General features: G+C 37.7%; 3 protein-coding genes and 1 pseudogene across 7 annotated transcripts; 3 read left to right on the top strand and 1 right to left on the bottom strand.

Moving 5' to 3' along the window:
- The first annotated feature begins 127 nt into the window (after nucleotides 1-127).
- LOC103942535 lies at nucleotides 128-1874 on the top strand (annotated as a pseudogene).
- Nucleotides 1582-6242, top strand: LOC103946141 (protein FAR1-RELATED SEQUENCE 3). Of its 3 annotated transcripts, none has more exons than XM_048572729.1 (5): nucleotides 1582-1777; nucleotides 1944-3264; nucleotides 3613-3762; nucleotides 4581-4687; nucleotides 5872-6242. In XM_048572729.1, exons 2-4 carry the CDS (start codon nucleotides 2560-2562, stop codon nucleotides 4671-4673), a joined length of 948 nt encoding a protein of 315 aa, XP_048428686.1. In that variant the 5' UTR covers nucleotides 1582-1777; nucleotides 1944-2559; the 3' UTR covers nucleotides 4674-4687; nucleotides 5872-6242. The 3 variants fall into 3 exon arrangements, with proteins under 3 accessions (XP_048428686.1, XP_048428687.1, XP_048428688.1); XM_048572730.1 differs by having other exon boundaries at nucleotides 1582-1692; XM_048572731.1 differs by having other exon boundaries at nucleotides 5289-5947.
- Nucleotides 6243-11041: 4799 nt separating this feature from the next.
- Nucleotides 11042-14340, top strand: LOC103946139 (very-long-chain enoyl-CoA reductase). 3 transcript variants are annotated; one of them, XM_009356772.3, is made up of 3 exons: nucleotides 11042-11215; nucleotides 12649-13028; nucleotides 13578-14340. In XM_009356772.3, the coding sequence occupies exons 2-3, from the start codon at nucleotides 12708-12710 to the stop codon at nucleotides 14049-14051; spliced, it is 795 nt and encodes a 264-aa protein (XP_009355047.2). In that variant the 5' UTR covers nucleotides 11042-11215; nucleotides 12649-12707; the 3' UTR covers nucleotides 14052-14340. The 3 variants fall into 3 exon arrangements, with proteins under 3 accessions (XP_009355047.2, XP_009355050.2, XP_048428735.1); XM_009356775.3 differs by lacking the exon at nucleotides 11042-11215 and adding an exon at nucleotides 11307-11331; XM_048572778.1 differs by lacking the exon at nucleotides 11042-11215 and adding an exon at nucleotides 11371-11561.
- A 435-nt stretch (nucleotides 14341-14775) lies between these two features.
- Nucleotides 14776-19191, bottom strand: LOC103946224 (probable inactive histone-lysine N-methyltransferase SUVR2). Its single transcript, XM_048572776.1, is given in 9 exon segments — nucleotides 14776-15062; nucleotides 15143-15193; nucleotides 15320-15386; nucleotides 16203-16468; nucleotides 16585-17331; nucleotides 17333-18028; nucleotides 18182-18226; nucleotides 18441-18712; nucleotides 19054-19191. Coding segments are annotated over 8 exon segments (2265 nt in total). The 5' UTR covers nucleotides 18687-18712; nucleotides 19054-19191; the 3' UTR covers nucleotides 14776-14915.
- Between the last annotated feature and the right edge of the window lie 4926 nt (nucleotides 19192-24117).

The raw sequence follows: 24117 nt of genomic DNA on the forward strand, positions 1-24117 counted from the left end.
TCGGTTCGGGACGGGGTTATCGAAAGAAAGCATAAATTTTTTGGGATCGGGTACCGAACGGTTCGGTTTGGAAATTTCGGGATTTTATTCCACCCAATAGTAATACCAGCGGACAGTATAAAGTGGCGTGGCATCTCAAGAGTCTTTCTTCTTAGCATTTCTCATTTGAGTGCATTCCGCGTTGCAAAATGGGGTTCAGATGTCTTGAGTTTTAGGGGTTAGTGAATAAAAGTGAGTATTCCATCGGGCCTGGTGGCGGTGGAAGACAGAAGGGAGGAGGAAGAACTATCCGATCCGAGCATGGAAGAATTTGACAAGAAGGTATCAATCACAGACCCAATGGAAGAAGAAAGTGTGGCATCTAAAACAAAAACCGTCGCTTTGCTCCGCGAGTTCCTCGGAATTCAGCAGCGGAGGGCGGAGGCCTACGCCAAGCTCAAACGAGGGATTGGGGAGTATATGGAGTCGTCGCCGCCCTTCGGGAGTAGATGCGGAGTTGGCGTACCAGCAAGTTTGCAGTGAGGTGACGCTCGAATTCAACGAGTGCTCGAAGCAAGTTCTTCGGATCGAATCGCTGTTCCTCAACGATCCCGATTTCTCCCGGATTGATTTAGCCCATCTCCTCAGAGCTGTTCAGACCCACGAGAAGCAGAAACTGAATTTGGTAATTTAACTCGTCATATCCTTCCAGTTTTGTTTAATTTAATTTAATTTTCTGTTTAATTCATATTATCATGCATAATTGCCGCTCAAATAATTTGGCAAGGCTTTGCTTTGTTGGTAGCAAGTTAATTAGATGCTTATAGCCTTATAGCCTTATAGAACAACTAGATAAAGAACCCCATGATCCACGTAAAGGGCTCGTAGCTCAAGCGGTTAAGAACAATTACTCAAGGTCTTGTGTGCGAATTCCCCTCCTCTAATATTTCTTGTATAGATAGAAATGAAGAAAAAGGAACAATCTTTGGTGCACTTCTGCTACTGTGAGCAATGTGTGTACTTATGTTGTTTGTTGCAAGATTTGGCTCCATTGTTTTCTGACATGAAGTATACTGGTTGTTTGTTTGTTTTAAAGACGGTGACAATTCAGGTGTTGAAGAGGGCTGGAAGACCCTCAGAGCGTCTGGTGAGTCATGAAAATTGCAGATTTAACAGACCAATGGAGCATGAATGCGTGCATCTCCACGAGATAACAGAAGCTGCCGGAACTGAAGAGGCAGAAGCGAATGCCCAGTATGATAATGATCTCAAGGAAGCCATTAGAGGGGTGCAGGATGCTGTAACCGCTATAAATGAGCATTTGGAAGAAGTCAGATACGAAATTGCCGCCCTTGAAACCGAGTAGTAAACTCACATGTTTCATCACGTAGGTATACTTTTCTCGGTACTGACAACTATAGTCCGAAACTCTGAAAATTAACCAGACATACACTTGGTGCATATAAAATATGATCTAGGAATAGTGGAGGTTAATCTATTATTTGAAAACTTTGTGAAGTAATGATGAATCAGGATAGATTGACGCTTTCTTGATTGTTTTAATAACAGTATGGATGTCTTCGCTCGCTGAAATGTATATAGTTCCTCGTGTGCAGCACATACGAAGATCAAGCTACAAACTGTTTAATTTTCCGAGTGCCATACATGAATGTTCTGAATCTATGCTTTCTTCTGTTCTTCCAAATGTTGCAGGTAATGGGAAGAAACGTAGCAGTTACTTATGTTCCAAGAATAGAGCTATCATAGCACAAAAGACCAACGTTCTTTGCAATTGCATGTATGCAAAACACCACTTTTCTATCGGGAAACAGTGGAAGTTGGTCGTACCATTGCTATTTTGTGTTCAACTTATAAACAATCTAATTTCTCCTTTATATAATAATTAGCTTTAGTTCATATATATATATTGTATAATTAATCAGCTTGTTTTATTGTTGCTTCAGCGGGCGTAACCTTGAGGAACTCTTCACAGTCAGAGCTAAAGGAATGATATACTTGTTCATATATTTCAGAAAACTCTCACTGGTGTAAATCATTACCAAGTATCGACCCAATCATGGCCAGAAGGTCTTGTTTGGTTGTACATTACTTCACAGTCAGAGCTAAAGGAATGATATATTTGTTTTATTGGTGCTGTAATTTTTGATACAATGTATCGACCCAATCATTACCAAGTCCCCTTTGCTTCTTTCACTGGTGTAAATTGTTTGGTTGTGCATTACTTCTAGATGAATCTGAGTCTTCCTTTACATGGCTGTTTTGGACATGGCTTTCTGCCATGAATGAACGGCCTCCTGTCTCTATAACTACAGACCAAGACAGAGCCATAAAAGTAGCAGTTGCTCAGGTATTTCCAGAAATGCGGTATATGCAAGTGGCATATTTTAAGAGAAGGTCATGAAAGAGTGGCTCTTATATATCTTGGTCATCCTTCCTTCTACGGAGAGATATATAGTTGCATCAACTTTTCAGAGACAATTGAGGATTTCGAATCATCATGGGCATCCCTTCTTGATAGGTACGATCTACTGAGAAACGACTGGCTACAGGCTGTGTATAATGCTCGAAAGCAATGGGCCCCGGTCTATGTTCATGGAACTTTCTGTGCTGCAATTTCCTCAAACCAAGGTGTTAGTATTTTTTTCCGATGGCTATGTGAATCAACAGACAAGTATACCTCTGTTATTTAAGCAGTATGAAAGGGCTCTTGAGCATTCATTAGAAAAAGAAATAGAAGCAGATTATGATACAATATGCACTGCTCCTGTACTGAAGACACCTTCACCAATGGAACAGCAGGCAGCTAACTTGTATACCAAAAAAGTTTTTGCAAAGTTTCAAGAGGAATTGGTTGAAACTTTTGTTTATACTGCAAATAAGATTGAGGGTGATGGGATAGTCCGTAAATACAGGGTTGCAAAATATGAACATGATGACAAGGCGTATATAGTCATATTAAATTTCTCCGGAATAAAAGCAAGCTGCAGCTGTCAAATGTTTGAATATTCAGGCATCCTGTGTAGACATATTTTAACTGTCTTCACAGTAACAAATGTTCTTACCCTTCCATCACATTACATATTGAAGCGATGGACAAGAAATGCTAAATCCTGTGTTGGACTAGATGAACAGAGTTCAGATCTGCAAGGTATTGAGACATTGGCCATGCGCTTTAACAATTTATGTCGGGAAGCCATTAAGTATGCAGAGGAAGGGGCAGTTGCTGTAGAGACTTACAATGCAGCAATGAGTGCTCTACAAGAGGTGGGAAAAAGATTGCTGTCGTAAAGAAAAATGTTTCCTTTATACCTGAGGTCTGGAGTCTTATTTTGGAATATGTTCTCTAAAGATATAGGATTTTGACCCATTTTAGGTGATAACTTTTTCGTTAACCAAATTCTACTTTAGTGCGGAAGTGATTTATCATCTTGTGAAAACCATTTAAATATTCGTGCTATTTGTGTTGAACCCATTTAATTATTCTTTTCACTGTATTTTCAAATAACTTATGCTTGCTGAATTTGGTCACTGACGTAGCCTATTTGTGTTGCTAGTTCCTTGTCATGTACCCTACTTGGCTTCTTGTTCTAATTTCTTTTACTTCAACTGTAGCTACAAGATTATGGGAAAAATCCTGCAGGGGAGAAAGAGGTACAATTTAGGCTAACAAGGGTTACACTAGAGCCTATGTTAAGATTGATGGCCTATGTCAGTCAGCAGCTCTCTGCACCAGCCAACAGAGTTGCTGTCATCAATTTGAAGGTATGAAAACTCAAAGTTTCGGCCCCTCTCCCATCAAATTTTCTGAGGAAGTTCAGTTTGCTGAGATCTTTTAACAGTTTTTTCTTTGTGTTAAGGTAATGACAATTAAATTTCTAGGCTTTCACCCTAGTTTTACAATTGGATTGGCATCACAGTTCGACTTGTGACACAGAGTTGTCAAATGTAAGACGGCTCTGATTTCCAGAGAATTGGGCTATCTGCTGTCAGTATAGGTTGTTGAATGGTATAGAACTAAAGATTTCTGGATTAAGCGGCCAATATAGGTTTATGGTGGGAAAGTATAATAGTGAGTAACCTGCAAAATAATTTGTGGGTTTAGTTCAACAAAGTTAAGTTGTAGGAATTGTGCTGTAGCTTGTAGGTAAGATTTTGGGCTTCCAGAATAAGGATTTCCTGTCGGTAAAAGGATCGGGAAAGACAGACTTTTGGGTGTAAAAGGATATGCCAATGGGGTGTCAAGGTAGGAAATGTTAAGCTATTTTCTGGCTGGAAGCAGCAGGAGGCGACAACAGTCATCAGGGATTTGATGGCTGCGCTGTGCTGAAGCTGAAAGGGTCATTTTTTTTGGGTCAAAAGCTGATATGTCCTGGGTGTTATCTCAGATTTTTTATGAGGTTCATAATTCTGTTATATTTAGGGTGGGTCTAGCTGGATTAAGCATAATCCAGTTCACCAAACGGGCCATATGTGGTCAACATTTATGATATCGTTAAGTAATCCGATTTTATACGAAATTATTCTGTTTTCCTTAAATTTGTCTGCCCAAGTGTTCAATGGACATTATTGTGGTTTCTCAGCTTCAAGATACAAAGACAACTTCTGGAGAAACGGAGGTCAAGTTTCAAGTTTCCAGAGATACACTAGGTTCCATGTTGAGATCAATGGCTTAGCAGCTATGACAAATGTAAGCATACTATTTGCTGTACTACTTTGGTCTTAGAATACGAAATTATTGAATGAATTATTTTGATGCGTTGTAGTTTCCATTTCTCTTGAGGTGTTGTTCTGTCCCTTTCCCTTTTTACTATTTTGTTACATGTTGATTGGAGAGTACTTTTTATATCTATTTCTTACATCCGTACTACCAACATATCTAGAAAAATTGACATTTAATCCTTTTTTGTATCTGTATACCTAAACCCTTCAAATAGGAGAAGCACGCAATATAAGTTAACCTTACAACCGAAACCTAAACATTACAATGTTTCTTTCCAACCTTGCGTGGCCTGTGCAAATCCACAATGTCAAATAGGTTCTTGGTTCACCCAAAACCTTACAACAAACACCTTGTGATAATCGCTTAGATAAATCTCCATTGGTCATGCATGAACTGCAGAAGTAAATAGACAGCACAATACTCTACAAAACTTTATAAAAGTTCCCCGGTGTTTTATACATAGGTTCTTTTGTGAATACCCAAAGATCAAGTAATTCAAAATCAAACTGTCTATAGCTCCCTAGTAACACAGGGATTCCAATCCCGTCTCTCGTATTTGCACTCTCAGGGAACTAGGAAGGTGGAGTATTCTGCTATGACATCTAACTGCTGTAGAAACTATTATCTGCTCTCAAGCTTCCATCTCTCTCTTTGATGCTGAAATTTTCTAATGGTTGAAGGGTAAAGATTTCCGTTGAAGCTTGAAGTTCAAAAAATAAAAAATAAAAGTAAAATAAAAGGATGTGGTCAACTCTCAGTGTCGAGACCTTGATTCACAACCCAATAATGTGAGAATCAAGGATGGTGGTTGGTCTTACAACCTACCCAGGCTTAGTCTGGAGTATCATTGCTGGCTAGGTTGGTTGCGGTCATTATTAGTACCTAGGAGCCTCTATGAGTGCTCACCCCTCTACGAGTCTAACCTGAGTGTCTTTGTGCTGCTGCAGCTCCTCAGCGTTTTTGTACCTTTCAGACGATCTTGATATCTTCAAAACCACACTAGGATACTTTAGCAACTTAGCATTTACATACTGTTTTGTACTTAATTGTACTGATTCTGTATGAAGTAAATTTTGGGAGAAATGGATTTGTTCCTTCTTGGTACAAGTGTTATAATTGGTGACTATACCATGATTCTGTGTTGAAAACAGAGAGGTTCATTCAGATGCGAAGTATATAAACGAGTCATTTCATCTGCTTTGAAGTTGCCTTCGCCAAAGCTTCGAACCCAATAACCGTATCAAAGTTTTCATTGTACGAAAGGTGGCACCAGAGATTGAGGAGCGATGACGTTCGATGAAGAAATTCGGTTTAGTTGTAGCTAGATGTTTTATTCATAGGCCTACATCTTGTTTAGTTTTAGGTAGGGGGTATATAAATTGTTTCCATGTAACCATGTTTTCGGTGTATTTATATGCGCATAGTTAGTTGTGGCTGTCCAGATGCAATTGAGCCACGGCGTATATTTTGTATCTCAAGCTTCAGACTGGTGGTTCAGTTTTTATAAGAGCAAATTATAGAATTAGTCTTTACAGTTTAAACTAGTTTAGATTTAGTCCCTAAACTGAAAATTTGTTCATTTAGAGCTCGTTTAAATGTGCTTTTAAAATGACTGAAAGTGCTTTTGGTGAAAATGTTTTTGGAACCAATTTTTAGTAAAAATGCAAGTAATTCTGAAGGAAAAAAAAAACACTTAAAGTGCTTCATGGAAGAAGCCCATAACTGGTGCTTCTTGCAGAAAGCATTTCAAGTGCTTTGGGAACACAAAAACATTTTCTTTAAAAGCGTTTTCAATCATTTTAAAGCACATCCAAACGAGCCTTTAGATTCTTGAAATTTATTTAGAGTACAACATCAGTCCGTCTATTAAATTTTCTGTTGAAATCTTTTTTTATTATTTTTTATTATTATAAGAATTCTCCACATTTGGTGAAATTTAGGAACTTTAATTAACGAATTTTTAATTTAGGGAGAAAAATCTAAACTAATGTTAAAGGTGAGGCACTAATTCTATAATTTAGTCTCTAATTCATTGATTGGATGTCTCATTTTATTGTTGTATAAAATTCAATATCTAAGTCATTTGATATATATCTTCACTTGTAAGTGAGAGATCTTAAGTTCGATTATCGTCAAATACAAATTTGAATTACATTATATCTAACTCATTATAAAATTAAGCCGATTTCCTCCTTGTTAGCGTAAAATATGTTTTGTTTAAAAAAATAAAAAATAAAAAAAAGAATACTTGAGAGATTGTCAGTGACATGTGAGTCAATGCGACTCATGTGGCATTATAAGAAATATTAGATTAAGCCTCATCACTTGCTTTATGGCAAAAAGATTATTGTCTCTTTTTGTAGCCGATCAACCAATCCAATCAAATCAAATCGAATCTGTCAAAATCTAGTTTAAATCATCAAATCAAACAGTTTCAAACTCAGCATCCATTTGTTTGAAAATGTGAACGTGCGCCATCGATCGTTTTGGTCGACGCCGAAAGCCTTTCCGTCCAAAAACATGACACGAATTTCGGCATCGTTTTGGAGTTTTATGGGTCAAACAACGACTAAAGACTGAAAATTGAGGTCAGCGATTTCACACAACGTATCAACTATAACTAGATATCGAACCCCACGTAAACATTGAATTCTGCTTGCATTTTATATAAGTCAAACTTCACCCTTTCCACTTACAAGTGAAATGTGACAGGTTGGAGTTCAATCTCAAATCCAAACCAAAAACCATGAAAATTTGATCGTTGAAAGGGTCGGGGCACCCCGAAACCAAAGCAACATCACAATCATTCATTACCAAACAATGATGCCGAAGCTATTTTAGTTTACTTAGACTTTGACAGTGAAGAAAGTTGAGGTTTCATCTTCCCATTAAATGTGGAATTGTTCTATCTTTCCATTAATGTAGAATTTATTCTCAACATGCACCATCACGCAAGAGTAATTCGTTTTCAACACGCACCCTCACGTAAGCCTAACATGTGGACAACTTGCTTTGATATCATGTGGAGCATGTGTGGCTGTTTAGCTTTACACGTGGGACAACTTGCTTTGATACCACGAATAAAGTTGAGGTTCTACTATAAAACCAATTGTCAATATAAGGAGTGGTTCAACTTACTTATAAGCTCATGCACGGTCTATCTTCTCATCAATGTGAGATTCATTTTCAATAGATAGAAGAACAATTACATAAACTTCAAAATTCAAATCCCCTGCTGTCTCTGATGTTCTGACTTCTCATTCTGAGTACTAAGAGAGCTTAGCCAGCAACCATTATAACTGCAAAGCCAAGTTCCTAGCCCACTATAGCAAAGTAAAGGACCATTACTAAATGAAAGCACAATTCCTAATTAAAACACCGCTTGGAAGAAATCAAGTTACTAGGAAGTATTATATCGAATTTGAACTAGCCACCAGACTACATTAATGGCATTGCATCAATTTTTCATGTTTTTTAGGCTTTTTATCTAAAATGATCCATGAGATTTGTAGAACTCATCAATTTGATCGCTGAGATTTGAACTCAATAAAAGTAATCCCTAAGTTTGTTCACTATCAATCATTTGATACCTAAGATATTCCGTTGTACATACATAGCACAATGCTAGTGAAGTTGTACATTATTATTAATCAAAATCTTAGACTCATCCCATTATAACAATTGCCTAAGCCCTCGTCGTATATATGTTCGTGTCATACCATGCACGATTTGTATAGTTTGTACACATGTAAGAATATAGATAAGGTCAGTCAAATTATCGACGAATGTGCCTCCCTTCGTTGATACTTACTGTGGAATTGCGTATTACAGGATTATGTAAATTTTGGCATAGTTGTGATTCCCGATTCAAGTTCTATTCATATTTACTGTTGGATTGCATTTGGACAGAATATGGTTTCAATGATACTGTTTCTTGCCTTCTTCTGCGTGCAAAGTTTGAAATTTGAGATTCATATGGTAAGAATGTCCTACTACTAGTCTTGTTCTCTTAGATTTCATGGTCTAAAGAAATTGTGGTCACTCACTGTTCTATCTTAATGCAACGACAAATGATTATCTAACTTTGTTACTGTACTTTTTTCTTCACCGTTAAATTAAGATCGAACGACGAATAAGGATTGACTTGATGGTGAGCTAATCATCTTATTAGATTAATGTATGGATTCACCAGCTAGTTAAAAAGCTTCTCCTTTCTGGTAAGAGGGAACAGGAATTGTGCGAGCAATCATAATGGATATATTCAAGGAAATGCCACTCAACAACAATTATTTTTCAGAAGAACCCACGATACTATAGCCCAAATACTGGCTTAAGCATTTGGGCTTAATAAACATTACAAACCAGACAAAAGAACCCATTCTATGTAACTTCTGTCTTTGTATAATTATTATTACTACTACGTGTATTTATAAAATGATTTTGAGTTATAGAGAGTTTAATTACTGTGGCAATGGGAGTGCGAGCGAGTTTGAATAGGTCTTGTTTATGAAGCGGCAATGGGATAAGAACAATGGAAATCCAATTCAGATAAAGCACACTTTGAATGAATTGCAGAACAGTGATTTATCGTTTTTGTTTTCTAAATGGGTCTAAAGATAAATTTCCATATTAAATTGGGTTTATGAGGGTAGTTTAAGTATTAAATTTGAGTTTAAAAAGATATTGATAATTTAATTAACAATTTGTAAACTCAATTGGGCAGGATGTTATTGGAAAAGTATGTGAAACTAAACCCGAACATTTATTGAGTTTGGTTTGGATGGCCACACCTCTAACCAAACCCAATATGAGTTTTAATCTCAAATACCAAACTGACACATCTCGACTTAAAATGTCCACCTAAACATCCGAATTGAGGGTATTTTTGTTATTTTAGCCTTATTTAAGGGAGATTTTTTGTGGAATGATCAACATGATTAATGTAACATCCCACATCGCCCAGGGGAGTGATCCTTAAATGTATATTCACATCCCTACCTAGCACGAGGCCTTTTGGGAGCTCACTGGCTTCGGGTTCCATGGGAACTCCGAAGTTAAGCGAGTAGCGCATGAGAGCATTCCCATGATGGGTGACCCATCGGGAAGTTCTCGTGTGAGTTCCCAGAAACAAAACTGTGAGGGCATGGTTGGGGCCCAAAGCGGACAATATCATGCTACGGTGGTGGAGTGGGCCCGGGTTGTGGTGGGGGCCCGGGCCGGGATGTGACAATTAAGGAGGGTGGATTGTAACATCCCACATCGCCCAGGGGAGTGATCCTTAAATGTATATTCTCATCCCTACCTAGCACGAGGCCTTTTGGGAGCTCACTGGCTTCGGGTTCCATGGGAACTCCGAAGTTAAGCGAGTAGCGCATGAGAGCATTCCCAAGATGGGTGACCCATCGGGAAGTTCTCGTGTGAGTTCCTAGAAACAAAACCGTGAGGGCGTGGTTGGGGCCCAAAGCGGACAATATCGTGCTACGGTGGTGGAGTGGGCCCGGGTTGTGGTGAGGGCCCGGGCCAGGATGTGACAATTAAGGAGGGTGGATTGTAACATCCCACATCGCCCAGGGGAGTGATCCTTAAATGTATATTCCCATCCTTACCTAGCACGAGGCATTTTGGGAGCTTACTGGCTTCGGGTTCCATGGGAACTCCGAAGTTAAGCGAGTAGCGCATGAGAGCATTCCCAGGATGGGTGACCCATCGGGAAGTTCTCGTGTGAGTTCCCAGAAACAAAACCGTGAGGGCGTGATCGGGGCCCAAAGCGGACAATATCGTGCTACGGTGATGGATCAGGTCCGGGTTGTGGTGGGGGCCCGGGCCGGGATGTGACAATTAATGATGGACAAAATCAATGGTTACTTCTATTAATTTTAAATCTTAAAGATTAAAATGCGGAATTATGTGAATGTCAGATATTAATGGCTAAAAGGACTTTCCCTTATGAGCCGCTCAAACTTTATGTCATGGGTCATGGGTCACGTGTCATTGTTCTTTTTTGTTCCTGGTCTCAGTATTTGCGTTGTAACAATAGAAGTGGAATCAAATCCTGTCCCCACTAAGCCATGTGTCATTGTTCTAAAGAGACTACACGCAGATCGCGAAAGCTACAGTTGCCTGCCGTCGGGGAGACCCACAATGTTTTAAATATTACATGTCTCAGTATTTTATACCAGCAACGCCCAACATGTTGATGGAGAAAGATACGTGATCCACTGGTAAACGACGGATTACAAAATTTCTTTAAAGTTAAAAATTGAAGATCTTGGTTAGAAACTCTCTAATGGTGTAGAAGCAAATTTATAGTCAGCTATGAACTTAAAAAAAAGAAAAGAAAAAAAAGACACGAGAGAACACACCACGATGTGAACAAAAATTAGCAAAAGTCGTCCGTTCTATTTCCAACACGTCTCTGCCTCCCAATATAAGAACTGTTGTTTTGGCGCGATCTACCACCACCACCACAACTCAGACGGTCCTCTGTAGCCATCGGTGTGAACTTCTCTCTCTCTCTCTCTCTCTCTCTCTCTCTTACTTTATATGTTGATTTTACTGATACCAGTTCATTGGTTAATTGGTAGGCTTTCACTCCATTGCGCCTGAATCATGTAATTTATATCTTCTAATATTCATTTCAAATCATCTTAATTTTCATATTTTGCTCACTTCTTCTCTCCCTCTCAGAAAAACCCCGCAGCCGCTGTATTGTTTTTTAGTTTGCAAATATTAATTTTTAGGGTTCCAGAAATTCGAAAAAATTGGTGTTGGTTTATTCTATAGCTAACGATATGCAAACTTCGGTTTTTGTGCGAACTTCGGTGTTCTGCACGACACTAGCGTAAGAGTTCAAAACTTATTTTAGATGTGAACATTACAACATGGCATACCGTGCAGTAGTTCAGTTGAGGCATTTCATCGAACACTTGGTGGGCCTGTCGACATTTTGTTGGCACCTCCAGGTCTTTTTTTTTTAATTTTTTATCAAAAGACACCAGCTATCATCTGTACATAGCTCCGTTGAGTCTCGGTATGCCATGTTGGATCTCATAGGATTCTTGTAGGACCATACGAACCATTTTTTCCAGCTTCCGTAGGGTTCCCGGACCCAATATGTGCGTTAATGGATCCTCCGTTACATATATAGATGATTTTTTGCATGCAATGATGAACCTTGAATGAGGAACTAAGCGTAGACGGTTTTAATTGTTGAAATTCGTTATTCAGATGGTCTTAGAATTAAGGGCATCCTTAAAGTAGCAAGACCATATATATGCATAGATGAATCTTTTGCAAAAAGATCAACTTTTTTAACTTTAGAGCGTCTAATTTTCATATACAAAACGTCTCTAATTAGAAAAATGAGGGACAAGCTAAAGAGGGATGTGTGAGAGGTTAAAATTGGTGTGTGAAAATCAACTCTCTCTTCTAATACACAAAATACTTATGGTCATTGAATTGTCCAAAAGAAGTAAATCAGGGATGACACAATTCGCATCAAGTGTGGCAGTGTGCTTGTATCTTGTTCTTATAAGGAGAAGTTTTGGTTCCTTCATCTCTTGTTCTCTGGTTATACAGTTTGATATGTTGCATTTACATGCAGCCTATAGTTAGTCTATTGGGAGCATTTAGAGGAAATGTTGAATATTCGATACGAAAAATTTGTCGAGACATAAAATCGATGCAAAGGAGTTACATGGTAACATAAAGCATAACTATTATTATTATTATTATTATTATTTTGCAGTAATCAATCAAGTTCTGCTATGCTTTTATGGTTACCTTTCATTTCGGAGGATAGGTTTTGGCTATTGAAATGATGCAGAATAATATTTAGGATATTATTTATGTTCTTATTTCTTATGGAATTAAGATTATCTACTGGTGTTGATATTTCCTTACAGCCTATATATCTGTGGTTATTGCAGAAATCTGAGGCAGAGAGGGAAATAAAGGGAGAAACGAAAGACTAATCACGGTGGCCACTATGCCAACGACATACATTTTCCCACAACTTTCTTCTCTTTTCGTCACATCAATGTCAGTGATTAGCTTCACAATATTAGCTGTGTATGGGTTCTTGGAGCTAAGAGAAAAGCACTTACACTATTCCAAGTTCTGGAATTCCGGTTCTAAAACCTTCGCTGTAAAGGAAATCAAACTATCTAGTAGAACAGGCATGCTGATAGCTTATACTCCGGCATTTCTTGCAGCTGTAGCATCCTTTGTGATTTATCCTCAAGAGGATATCAGAATGCTGTTGCTGTCTTCGGCTCTGACAATTCACTTTTTGAAAAGGATTTTAGAGGTACTAGTACTACTTCCCCCCCCTTCCCCTTTATTTTTCTCTTTCCAGATATGGCCAAGAAATGCACAAGCTCATTTGATGATTTTTTGAGTATATAGTCTCCTCTAGCTATATTAGTAAATAAATAAAAAAAAACCCCGAGAACTAGAAGGTTCGTAGAAAAACACTTCAACAGCTCAATTGGAGAAACGAAAACCTTCATAAAAAATCACTTTGTCATGCTCTAATTGTTTCTTGGTTATGAAATTCCTTTTGTGTTCCAATGTAAGCTGTATGTAAGTTGGGGTTTGCTCAAAAGTATTGAGTTTGAAGTGTTTTTTTCTTTCTTTCTAAAATGTGATGTTATAAAGGGCTTATGCATGAAAATCCCTACCTAAAACGAGTCTGATATTTTATTGTTGCATGTAAACTAGTAAAACCTGGTAGCTAGGACTATTCAGCTCTATCCTCCAGGGAAGAAGTTTTAGCTTTTAACTATGGTTGGTATCATTAACAATAATTTCAACTATTATTCAAGTCACGGAAAATATGGTCTTTCGTGTTTTCTAGGTTCTTTTTGTTCACAAGTACAGCGGAGGAATGATCCTTGATAGCGCGGTTATCATCTCTCTTAGTTATGGTGTGTGTACTGCAAGCGTGACTTATGCTCAATCCTTAACGAAAGGGCTTCCAGAGCCATCAATCGATTTGAAGTACCTTGGCTGTCTGCTGTTTATACTGGGGATTTCTGGCAATTTCTACCATCATTGCCTTCTTTCGAGAATGAGGAGGTTAAAGGGTGACAAGGAATATAAGATTCCCAAGGGTGGTTTGTTTGGAATCATTATATGCCCTCACTATCTCTTTGAAATCATAGGATTTGTAGGGGTTGCTCTTATTTCTCAAACTCTCTATGGATTCTCCTTCACCATAGGTTCAACGTTATACTTGATCGCCAGGAGCTACATGACGAGAAGATGGTATGTGTCCAAGTTTGAAGATTTTCCCAAAAATGTTAAGGCTCTCATTCCTTATGTTCTATAGATCAAATGTTTTGAATTTGATTGTAATCGTTTATGTATAAATGATCCGTTTGGCTACTTGGGCCTCGTTCAGTATTGCTGTGTTTTTAGAAGAACTACTTATGCTTTGTTGTGAGAATAAACAATTGTAAAATGAAGCAATAAGGTGCTTGGTAAACTCTAGTTGTAAACCAATGTGTTAAGTATTTGGTAGATTTTTATATAAAACAGTAGTGAATGTATAAAATGACCAAAATGAGTATGGTGGTGGATGTGATCTTATCATGTTCATCTTTAGTTCTTTTTCTTAATCTTTTTCTTCGTTGCCTTATTTTCTTCTTTCTTCATTGCCTCCACCTTGCTTCTCTCCCATTTTTCTTCGTTGCTTCCCTCCCTCCAATCCGTGGCTTCGCCCTCAGTCAATGTAACACTATCGTTAATAGGCAAATCCAGTATCTGTTTTATGTTAGCAAAGTGAAGTAACTACCAATATAGCAGTAAAAGTAAGACGTAAGGCGGATAGGCGAGTGAAGCGTAAGAACCTGCCCTTGGGTGGAGAGCAACGGCTGGAAACGGCTGCAAATACCTCTGAGGCTGAGGAGCAAACGGAGGAATCCGCCCGCGGATGCTCTCCCATCCCTCTCCACCAACCCCACCACCACAAATTCCCTTTTTCCAGATCAAACCAATAACACTTGGCTTTGAGAAAGTCAATTGAAGGCACCAAAACACAAGAATTCAATCTGTTGTCATGTCCGCAAAAGTTCACGACGTTCTGCTTGAGGGATTTTTCCATTACAACAGCAGAATTCATTACCAAATTAGTAATTTAATCAAAAAGCATGGTAACTATTTTATAGTATGAGATGACATATTGTGCTTGAAACTACACTCTGCATCGTCTTCGTCGACCGTAAGTGCGTAGCTGCACGTCACCCTTGGACTCCTTACGATCACGGCAGAGTGGGCTCCCACAGAGACATTGAAACGCATTCATGGGATGATCACACTCACAAAAGTCAATGCCATAGTCCTGCAACAACAGAGACATATGAAAGCTGGACCTTGATACCAAACAAACACTAATAACATGTATTGGTGAACCCCTCTTACCCAAGTGAGCTCCTCCATAGCAGCAATGTTTCTTGTTGTGAAAAGGGCAAGCTGCAAGAAGGAAAAACATCAAGTAAGCTTGTGTTTACTGTATCCGTATGAAGAAATGCATTGACTAGTTCTAGTCGTAAAAACAAGATTGAAAGGACGAGGTCATTAATTTTTTAGAAATCATACATGATAATAGTGACGATCCGGGGTCTCCACTTCAACAGGAATCTCAACCAAGGTAGCATCAGAACACCTGAACAATAAATGTACTATTACTATACAATCAAGATACTGAAGAATAAAAACCGTTCAGGTATATATATACTCGACTGACGCTGAGACAGCTTGAATGAGAAACATGGTGTTTCAATAAAGAAATTATAATACATTCTGAGATGAATGATTCTTGTCCATGATCGTATTAATTACCATTCATTTAGTTTATTGAATGCCACACATTCGTCCAATATTTCAGATATTTATATTGCAGGATAAAGTTTGAATTTTTTTTTGTTTGTACAACAGATTAGTCACTGGACGATAGCGGAACTTTAAGTTTGCACGCAATCTACGACAGAAAAAAGAAACTGGGCAGTCCACAGAAAAGATTTCATGTTCATGCCCAAGATATTTGTAGGGGAGTCCTGTTATGTAACCGGTTAACTTTGGCAGAAAAGGGTAACCTGAACTGAGTTGAGGATAAAGAAACTGAAAACCACGTAAAGGAACAGCAGAGGATAAAGAAACTGGAAACAACGTAAAGGAACAGCAACTGTTATCATCGTTGTTGATCAAGTGCATCAGATTTCTTCCTATAAATGTATATAAATGTGTCTATATTAAGCTAAAATTACTTCGCCCGTAATAGTGCAAGTAGATATATCCAGTAAGAGGCAGAAATATTTTTAACATCAGCAGAAATAGAATATTGGTTCATCCCCTGCGGCGAAAAGCAAACTTGAAAAGCAAGAAAAGAAACACCAAACAATAATTATTATAACAAAAAAGTTCAACGTTGGCGGAAGGGGGAGGAGGAAGTGTCCTGTGTATATAGAGTATGAATGTTCACCTGTGATTGATAAATCTTGCAACATTTCCATAAACAGTAGCGTCCAAGCAAAGTGCCTCTTCGTCTTTCAAGACACCCTTCATACCCCAGCCCGCATCTAGTGGCACTGTGTAGTATGCATGCTTCTTACCAGTACTTGGCACATTTCGCTCATTTAGTTCTGTGTTGGTTAATATCTCTCCAACATACTCACAAACAAAAGTTCCTCTTGGCAAGTCCTCCAGTGTTCGAAGACCCCATCCTTTCCCTTCGGGTGTCAAAAATACCTGGAACATATAAACAACCACTCAAATGACTCTAGCATTTAAAACTGATTTAGCTCTAGCTATGTTATTAACTAGGGTTACAACTGACAACTGAAAGTTACAGAGAATAACCTAACCTGCAACTTCCCGCTGATGCCTTGCTGAACAATCCGGTTTCCACAGTTCTTATTGCATCCACATGTATGCCAGCACTCCTTAATAAATTTATGTAACAAATGGCCTTTGCATGCCACAGAACTCTTCTCGTACTTAGACTTTTCGAGAGGGCACTCTCTACAATAGAAGCAGTGGTGTTGTATAGGTTCCCGCTTCAAGGCTATACATTTTTCCAGAAACTTCTCTTTGACCAATCCTCCTGGTGTGTAAGCAAACTGACCCCCAGTTTCAGAAGCACAGACACAAGGCATGGGCGATGTCAGACAATCCCCAAAACAACGTGAATAGCAACTGTCATGAGACATACGACCAAGTGAAAATTTCACAGAGGCATTCTTATAAACTAAACTCTGACGGATGTAAAGAAAGTTTGGCAGATCTTCAACATTTTTTCCATCCTCCAAGGAAATTTTCACTCTCTCCTCACCTCTAGTTATGTCTTCAATATAAACACCGGATTTTATAACTCCAATGGAAGAATGGTAGTCATGAGCAGCCTCCTCCAACTTGCGTAATTTTGGAGATTTCTGGCCTTGGAAAATCACTAATCTCTTTGCCGATTCACCACAGATGCTCTCAATATCCGTACTTGAAAAACCAATTAAGCGGTGAAGATCATTAAAAGAGCCAAAAGCTATATGCTTGGGTATATGGGGAACGACCTTGATAAGATTCTGAAATACAAATAATTCGCTCGGGGAACTTAAGAGTATTGCAATCATTGCCTTGATAATGAGATTCAAGAACATCTTGTGCATCAGAATTCTTTAACTCTGCTACATCTCTGGAAATTGTACTTTCATCAAAAGTGGAATCAAATCCTGTCTCCACTAAGCATTCTCTGACCCCATATGATTTCATGCATGTCTCTTCCAATAATTCTAGAGCTTCATCAGAATGTGGAAAATCGAAATCAGAATGTAGAGAAGGGTGACAAATCAAAGACATTTCGAGCTCTCGCTTTGGAGGAGATGATTCAACATCAAACAGCGACAAATCTAAAACAGCTCCTCTACTGTCCACAGTGGATGATTTCACTTCCAAGAACTTCAAGCCACCGTCATCAAAATCTGAAAAACTATCTTCACACATCATATTGAGACTTTCTTCCAGCTGTGTATTGCGATTACGTACAGGACTGAAGTTATTCCCACTGTCCAAAACCTCTCCTTCTTGGAGTCTCCGGCGACTTCTTCTCACTAGTGGTTGAGAGTCTTCAGATTCCTCAGAATCCTCATTCTGATGTGCCATTTTTGATGGAGTTTCTACGAGGCAAGGTGTGGCGCATTTCAAAGGGGACAATGCTTGTTTTGTCTGTTGCCTTGTGCAATATCTCTTGATTGGAAGTTGAACATCTTCAGTTTTACCATGAGATGGAGCTGCTTTGTTCTTACGTTTCACAGCCTGGCACAAAATTATATGAAACACGAAAACACTAGAATATAAGCATGCAAGTGGGAAAAGAAAAAGAACTATAATGTCTATAAATGCCGTCTGCATTGTCAACGAGAGCTCCATGACATGAAACTTCACAACCACGAATCAAAAAGTACTCACCTTTGATTCACATATCGAAACTCCTTTGCCCTTTTGTTCCACTATCTAATGAATGAAGCATGAGGACCAAGCATAAGCATAACGTATACGTAGAAATGAAGCGCGAAAAAAGAAATGATTTAGTTGAAACATTTTCATAGTTCCCTCCTATGACATATATACAAGATGAGAGTAATTAAAGACAAAATCTAATAATAATAACAAGCATTCAACAAGCCAAACATCCCATGACAAAATTCGATAAGGAAAACAATACTACCTCTTCGTCTGCCTCTGCCTCTGCCTCTTCCTCTTCCTCTTCCTTGTTCTTGTCAGTGTCACCTTCCAATAAAAACTCAAGCAGCACTCTGTGATTGTCCTCCACAATAAGCTCCCAGTTGTTCTCATACAATTTCAGAAGTTCCTTAACCCCCGCCCTCGTTCGAACTTCCGAAATGCCAAACTCCTTCATTGCACGGCAGGCATCAGCCGCCATCTTTCGATTTTTCTTCGGCATTGGCGGCATGGGTACTGAACTTCTTTAAGCTGTAACTGACACATCCAAAAGAACCCTAATTAAAATTACTAACCCTCAATGCATTATACTGGAGTGAGTGACTGGCAAATTCAACTAAATCACCATAATTTGATGCAAAAAATGGTAAATATATTTGTGAAAAATGACCTGAATCACACTGTAACGCCAACAAATAGAGAGAAAGCAAAAAGATTCAAACTTTGAACCCCCAAAAGAGAAGCAAAACGATGAAGCAGCAACTGGGAATGAAGAAAGAAGCCATTTTACAAATTAATAACCACACAAATGAATAGTACATATACATATATATATATATATATATAATGATGCGGGAAAGGAGAGTTTGTATGTATACCTCTGTTATGTATGAAATGAAGAACTCGGTGACTCTCACTGTCAGCAGTGCTTGTAAGCTTGTCTTTCTCTCTCCTCTCTCAACTATGTCTGAGGAAGAAGGAAGAAGTTCCAGACTCCAGACTAAGAGAGAGGGAGGTGTAGATGAAAAGTGAAAATAGAAAATTTTTTTGGGGAAATACCTTTAACGTTAAAAATGATAATGTTTCATTAAAATTTCTAATATTTAATCATACTTTGTAATATATAATTTAATGATTAATAATTAATAATTAATTATTACTTTAAGCATTAATTAATGTATTTATCTTCTATTAACAAATTACTTACGTGTTGATTAGGATATTTTCAAATGGCTTAAATGTGAATTAAGGGACGGATGGTTGGTGTACTTTGTCCTGCGCTGCCGGAGCCGGTTTATATTTTCTATGTGAAATTTTATCATTAAGGTGACAGTGATTTTTTTTCTATATTAACCGTTAGATGTATTTTAATCTGACGATTGAGAAAGAATTTCTGGGGATTTTAACAACAATCCCGATGGATTGTGGGTGTGGTGATTCATGCAGACAAACATTCTCACAATTTTAAATGAAGCTGAAGAACCATCTCTATCCTTCCTTCTCTAGTCATGAAATTTAAGGTGAATTTTCCACACAATTTTTGTGTTCTTATGTTCATTTTTGTTTATTTTTAATAATTTTTATTTTTTTTATACAAAGAAGCAGAGAAATAAATTTGTATCAAACTCATTAATTGATAAAATTGAAATAGTTCAATTATTTATCTGAACATGCAAGGTTATTTTTTTCATTGACATGACATTAAGAATCTCTAAGAATATAAAAAACATATCTAATCCCCATATTGATTAGATTATGTAGGGGTGGAAAAAATTCCCGAAAATCCCAAACCGAACCGAAAAAATTCCGATCCCAAACCAAAAATTTCCCAAACCGAAATTCCCGAAATTTTCGGGATGCTATCCCGAACCGATCCCGAAATTTTGGTATGGGATTTGGGATTGGCTTCTCAATATTTCGGGAATCCCATACCAAACCGAAATTATATATTATTAATTTATACATATATATTATATATTATTCTTTTATAATTGATGCTAGTAGTTTCTAATTCATGCTCTGCAACCTGGAATGTCTTACACCTTGCATATTTTTCATGTTCTGTTTGATATTCATTTGGATTTTATTATTGCTGCTGTCATGGCTAATGATTTCAGAAGGTTTGATTCTTTTGTCTCTTAACAGATTGTCAAAAGGATTTAATTAATTTGAATTTTGACTCTGATAAAAACAATCAAGCATGCCAATATTTGATTAAATGGTAGTGTGAATGAAATGACATTCCTAGTTCATGAATGTGTTCTTAAATTATATATTTGAAGAATAATTCATAATTTCATATTTTAATTTGGGATTCCCGATTTGTCCCGAAATCCCGAAAATATTTCGGGATTCCCGAAATTTGGGATTCCCGAAATTTTGGTTTGGGATTGGTCTTCAAATTCCCGTCCCAAAAGATTTCGGTTTGGGATTCGGGATACTACTTTCGGTTCGGTATCCCATACCGAACCACCCCTAAGATTATGTGTCTCGTGGAGTAAATATGGTCGATTTCAACAAGGTTTGTAAACATTGCCTATCATTCTGGAGCTTAATAGGATGTGGTGACATTGTTGATCCGTTTAGACGGCTTAGTTCGATCGAAGCCGTTGACTCCATAACAGGACTTCTGAAATATTTATTTATCAATCCGCCTTACTCCAACCCAATAAAATTCATCATTCACGCGCCTATTAGTTGTCAACATTTTACACACTCCTAAGATAAACCCCAAGTACACAATAGATAACAAAGAATACTCAAGCTTGAACCAAAAACAAAATATGCAAAATTGTTCTTAGTACTTTGGTTTTTCAATGAAAAAGGTGGAGATGGTATACTTTGTGGGAATCTTCATCTTCGTTTTCTTTGAGAATTCGTCCTCAATTTATAGATGTTTAAGTGTCTCACAAAAGACATGTCTAATCATTTGAATTTAATTTCAAACTTCTTAATCATTGTTCTAAAATCCATGACTAGCGCCATTTAGGCCTCGTCTAGATGCTAAGTGGCTGGCCACCACTCCAATTAATCTTTAGGTGTCTAAAAATTAAGAATTCATGCATAGAGCTACCTACGCCCTCACTTAGGTCGTGACTCTTACTTAGGTAGAAAATAGATAATTTTCATCATGCATTTTATATTTTAAAAAAAATCGTAAGATACTTGTTGAATATTTGGATGAACAATCATTATGTGTTTGTTTCCTATGTTTTCAATATGTTTTAGTACTTTGTAATTTATATATTATTCTATTTTGCAATTTTGGAATTTATGTATCCTAATACAATTTTGTATTTTTTAAGTCTAAATAACCTTTATTTATATGTTACAAATAAATTTAATTTTTTTTAACAAACGATATTATCTACATTAGGGGGAGGGGGTCACTTAGCCTCACAATAAGCTAGGAATAATGTAGAAATGAACCTACGACCTCTCACTTACAAGTGAAGAGGAATATCACTAGACCGTAGTACTAAGTGACGTCACTAATAAATTTAAGTAAAATAAAAAAAACAGCCTAAGTGTCACATCCCGACCCGGGACGGATCACTTTCTGGGCCCACTCCACCACCGTAGCACGATATTGTCCGCTTTGGGCTTACCATTCCCTCACGGTTTTGTTTTTGGGAACTCACGAGCAACTTCCCAGTGGGTCACCCATCATGGGATTGCTCTAGCCCCCTTCTCGCTTAACTTCGGAGTTCCTATGAAACTCGAAGCCAGTGAGCTCCCAAAAGGCCTCGTGCTAGGTAAGGATGGGAATATACATTTAAGGATCACACCCCTGGGTGATGTGGGATCTTACAATCCACCCCCCTTAAGGGCCCGATGTCCTCGTCGGCACACCACAACCAGGGTTAGGCTCTGATACCAAATTGTCACATCCCGGCCCGGGACGAATCACTTCTCGGGCCCGCTCCACCACCGTAGCACGATATTGTCCGCTTTGGGCTTACCATTCCCTCACGGTTTTGTTTTTGGGAACTCACGAGCAACTTCCCAGTGGGTCACCCATCATAGGATTGCTCTAACCCCCTTCTCGCTTAACTTCTGAGTTCCTATGAAACTCGAAGCCAATGAGCTCCCAAAAGACCTCGTGCTAGGTAAGGATGAGAATATACATTTAAGGATCACACCCCTGGGTGATGTGGGATCTTACACTAAGCCCCCCCCCATTTAGGCCTGCCTAGACACCTAGGCTAGCCCCTGCCTAATGCTCCACTAACACTAAGCGCCTTTACAACCTTGCTTAAACATGTATTTAAAATGATTTTAATATTATATAGAAGTATCAAAACTTTAGCCACTTAGTACTACGGTTTGATGATATTCCTCTTCACTTGGAAATGAAAAGTCTTAGGTTCGAATCTCGTGGATGGCAAATTCAATACCAAATTAGATTGCCCATTGTGTAGCTTAACCGAAATCCTCTTCTTTCTAAGGTAAAAATATCGATGTACTAAAAAAAAAAAAATATATATATATATATATATATATATATGTATATATATCATAGCTTTAAACCAAATAGACACGACTCATCCTCCGAAGGGATGCGACCGGTAGCCCAATTTCTCCTACCGGTAAAATCATTCTAAAAACTTTTATTTCGAAAAATTTCTAACAATCCTCCACCATTTTCAAAATTAATCAAAATGCTCTAAGAAGAGGTTTTAAAACCTTGAGATTTTCTTGTAGGCATTGCCAAAGTTTCGTATTGGCTTGAAATATCCGACCGCATACGCCAAAGTGTCGTATGACTTTGAACTTGGGATCACATATGATTGAACCGTATATATTTTTAAAGTAAACTGATTTAGTCTCTGAATTATCAACTTGATAAAAATAAATCTTTAAATTCATCAAAATTATTAATTGCATTCTTAATATTATATTGAAAACTATTTTATCCAATTTATTGTCAACTTAATTCACATTACACATTTAGAGAGTAATGTCATCATTTTCTTGCCTATGAGACCTTAATATTGCATATATGTTTCAAATTTAGTGTCTAATTTATCCTCCAAAATTAAGTCCATATTATATTTCTTAGGAAAAAATAGGTCCTTAAACTATGTAAAACTACCAATTTACTTTTCAAAGTGTATTACGTGCAAGACATGTGACTTAAATTGACGAAAAGTTAAATAGAATAGCTTTGAAATTGTAGTCAATTTGGATTTCAAGGGATTTTAAAAGATTTTTTTAAGTGACAGATTTCAAAGAATTGTAGAATCTTTACAACTTTGAAATGGATTTTGATTAAAGATTTGAAAGGATTCTTACGGACTTTGATTAATGATTTGAATGGATTTTGAGAAACTCTCTTGTCATTTTAAAATTAATTTTAAATAAAAAATAAGATAAACTTTGAAAAAATAATGAAGAGTTGTGCCCAGTTCTCCCAAGTAACCCCAATCCTCCATGATCCTCCACTAGTAGGAAAGTTCAAATACAAATTAAGCTTCCCAAAGTCTACCTTCCACCATAATCATTCATGAAAGCAGGATTCAGAAGGATTCCAAGGGTAGATAAAATGGTTGGGTTGAAGGCTTCCCGTGTATATTCAAGTCAACATAATGAACTCGATATACTTGGAATTAAGACCATGATATATCATATAATAATAGTAGAAAGAAGACAAGAGGACAATTGAGCATTTAGGAAATTGTATGATTGAATCGAATTCTATAAACCAAAATAATAATTTGATTAAAAAACAAAATAGAAAGCAAACCCAGGTGAGAGATTAGATTCAGGACCTTGTTGGGTGGGTGGCCAAGACGCCAGAAGGAAGGAAGTATGGAAGGATGGGTTTCCAAGAGAAAATGGAGAGTGCGAAAGAAAGCTCGAGTTGCAGAATGGAGAGAAAGAGAGAAAGAAAGCGAGAGGATTGAAAAGAAATCTTAGGGGTGGTGTTAGGATTTTGTTAT

Source organism: the organism of the source record quoted next, unplaced genomic scaffold (assembly GCF_019419815.1).
Source record: "Pyrus x bretschneideri cultivar Hongxiangsu unplaced genomic scaffold, Pyrus_bretschneideri_v1 Contig62, whole genome shotgun sequence".
Taxonomy (NCBI): domain Eukaryota; kingdom Viridiplantae; phylum Streptophyta; class Magnoliopsida; order Rosales; family Rosaceae; genus Pyrus; species Pyrus x bretschneideri.

Coding starts and splice junctions, on each gene's coding strand:
- LOC103946139 (XM_009356772.3), top strand. CDS start 12,708: ATGCCAACGACATACATTTTCCCACAACTTTCTTCTCTTTTCGTCACA. Junction 13,029..13,577: donor TTTTGAAAAGGATTTTAGAG/GTACTAGTACTA, acceptor CGTGTTTTCTAG/GTTCTTTTTGTTCACAAGTA.
- LOC103946141 (XM_048572729.1), top strand. CDS start 2,560: ATGCTCGAAAGCAATGGGCCCCGGTCTATGTTCATGGAACTTTCTGTG. Junction 3,265..3,612: donor CAATGAGTGCTCTACAAGAG/GTGGGAAAAAGA, acceptor CTTCAACTGTAG/CTACAAGATTATGGGAAAAA. Junction 3,763..4,580: donor TTGCTGTCATCAATTTGAAG/GTATGAAAACTC, acceptor GTGGTTTCTCAG/CTTCAAGATACAAAGACAAC.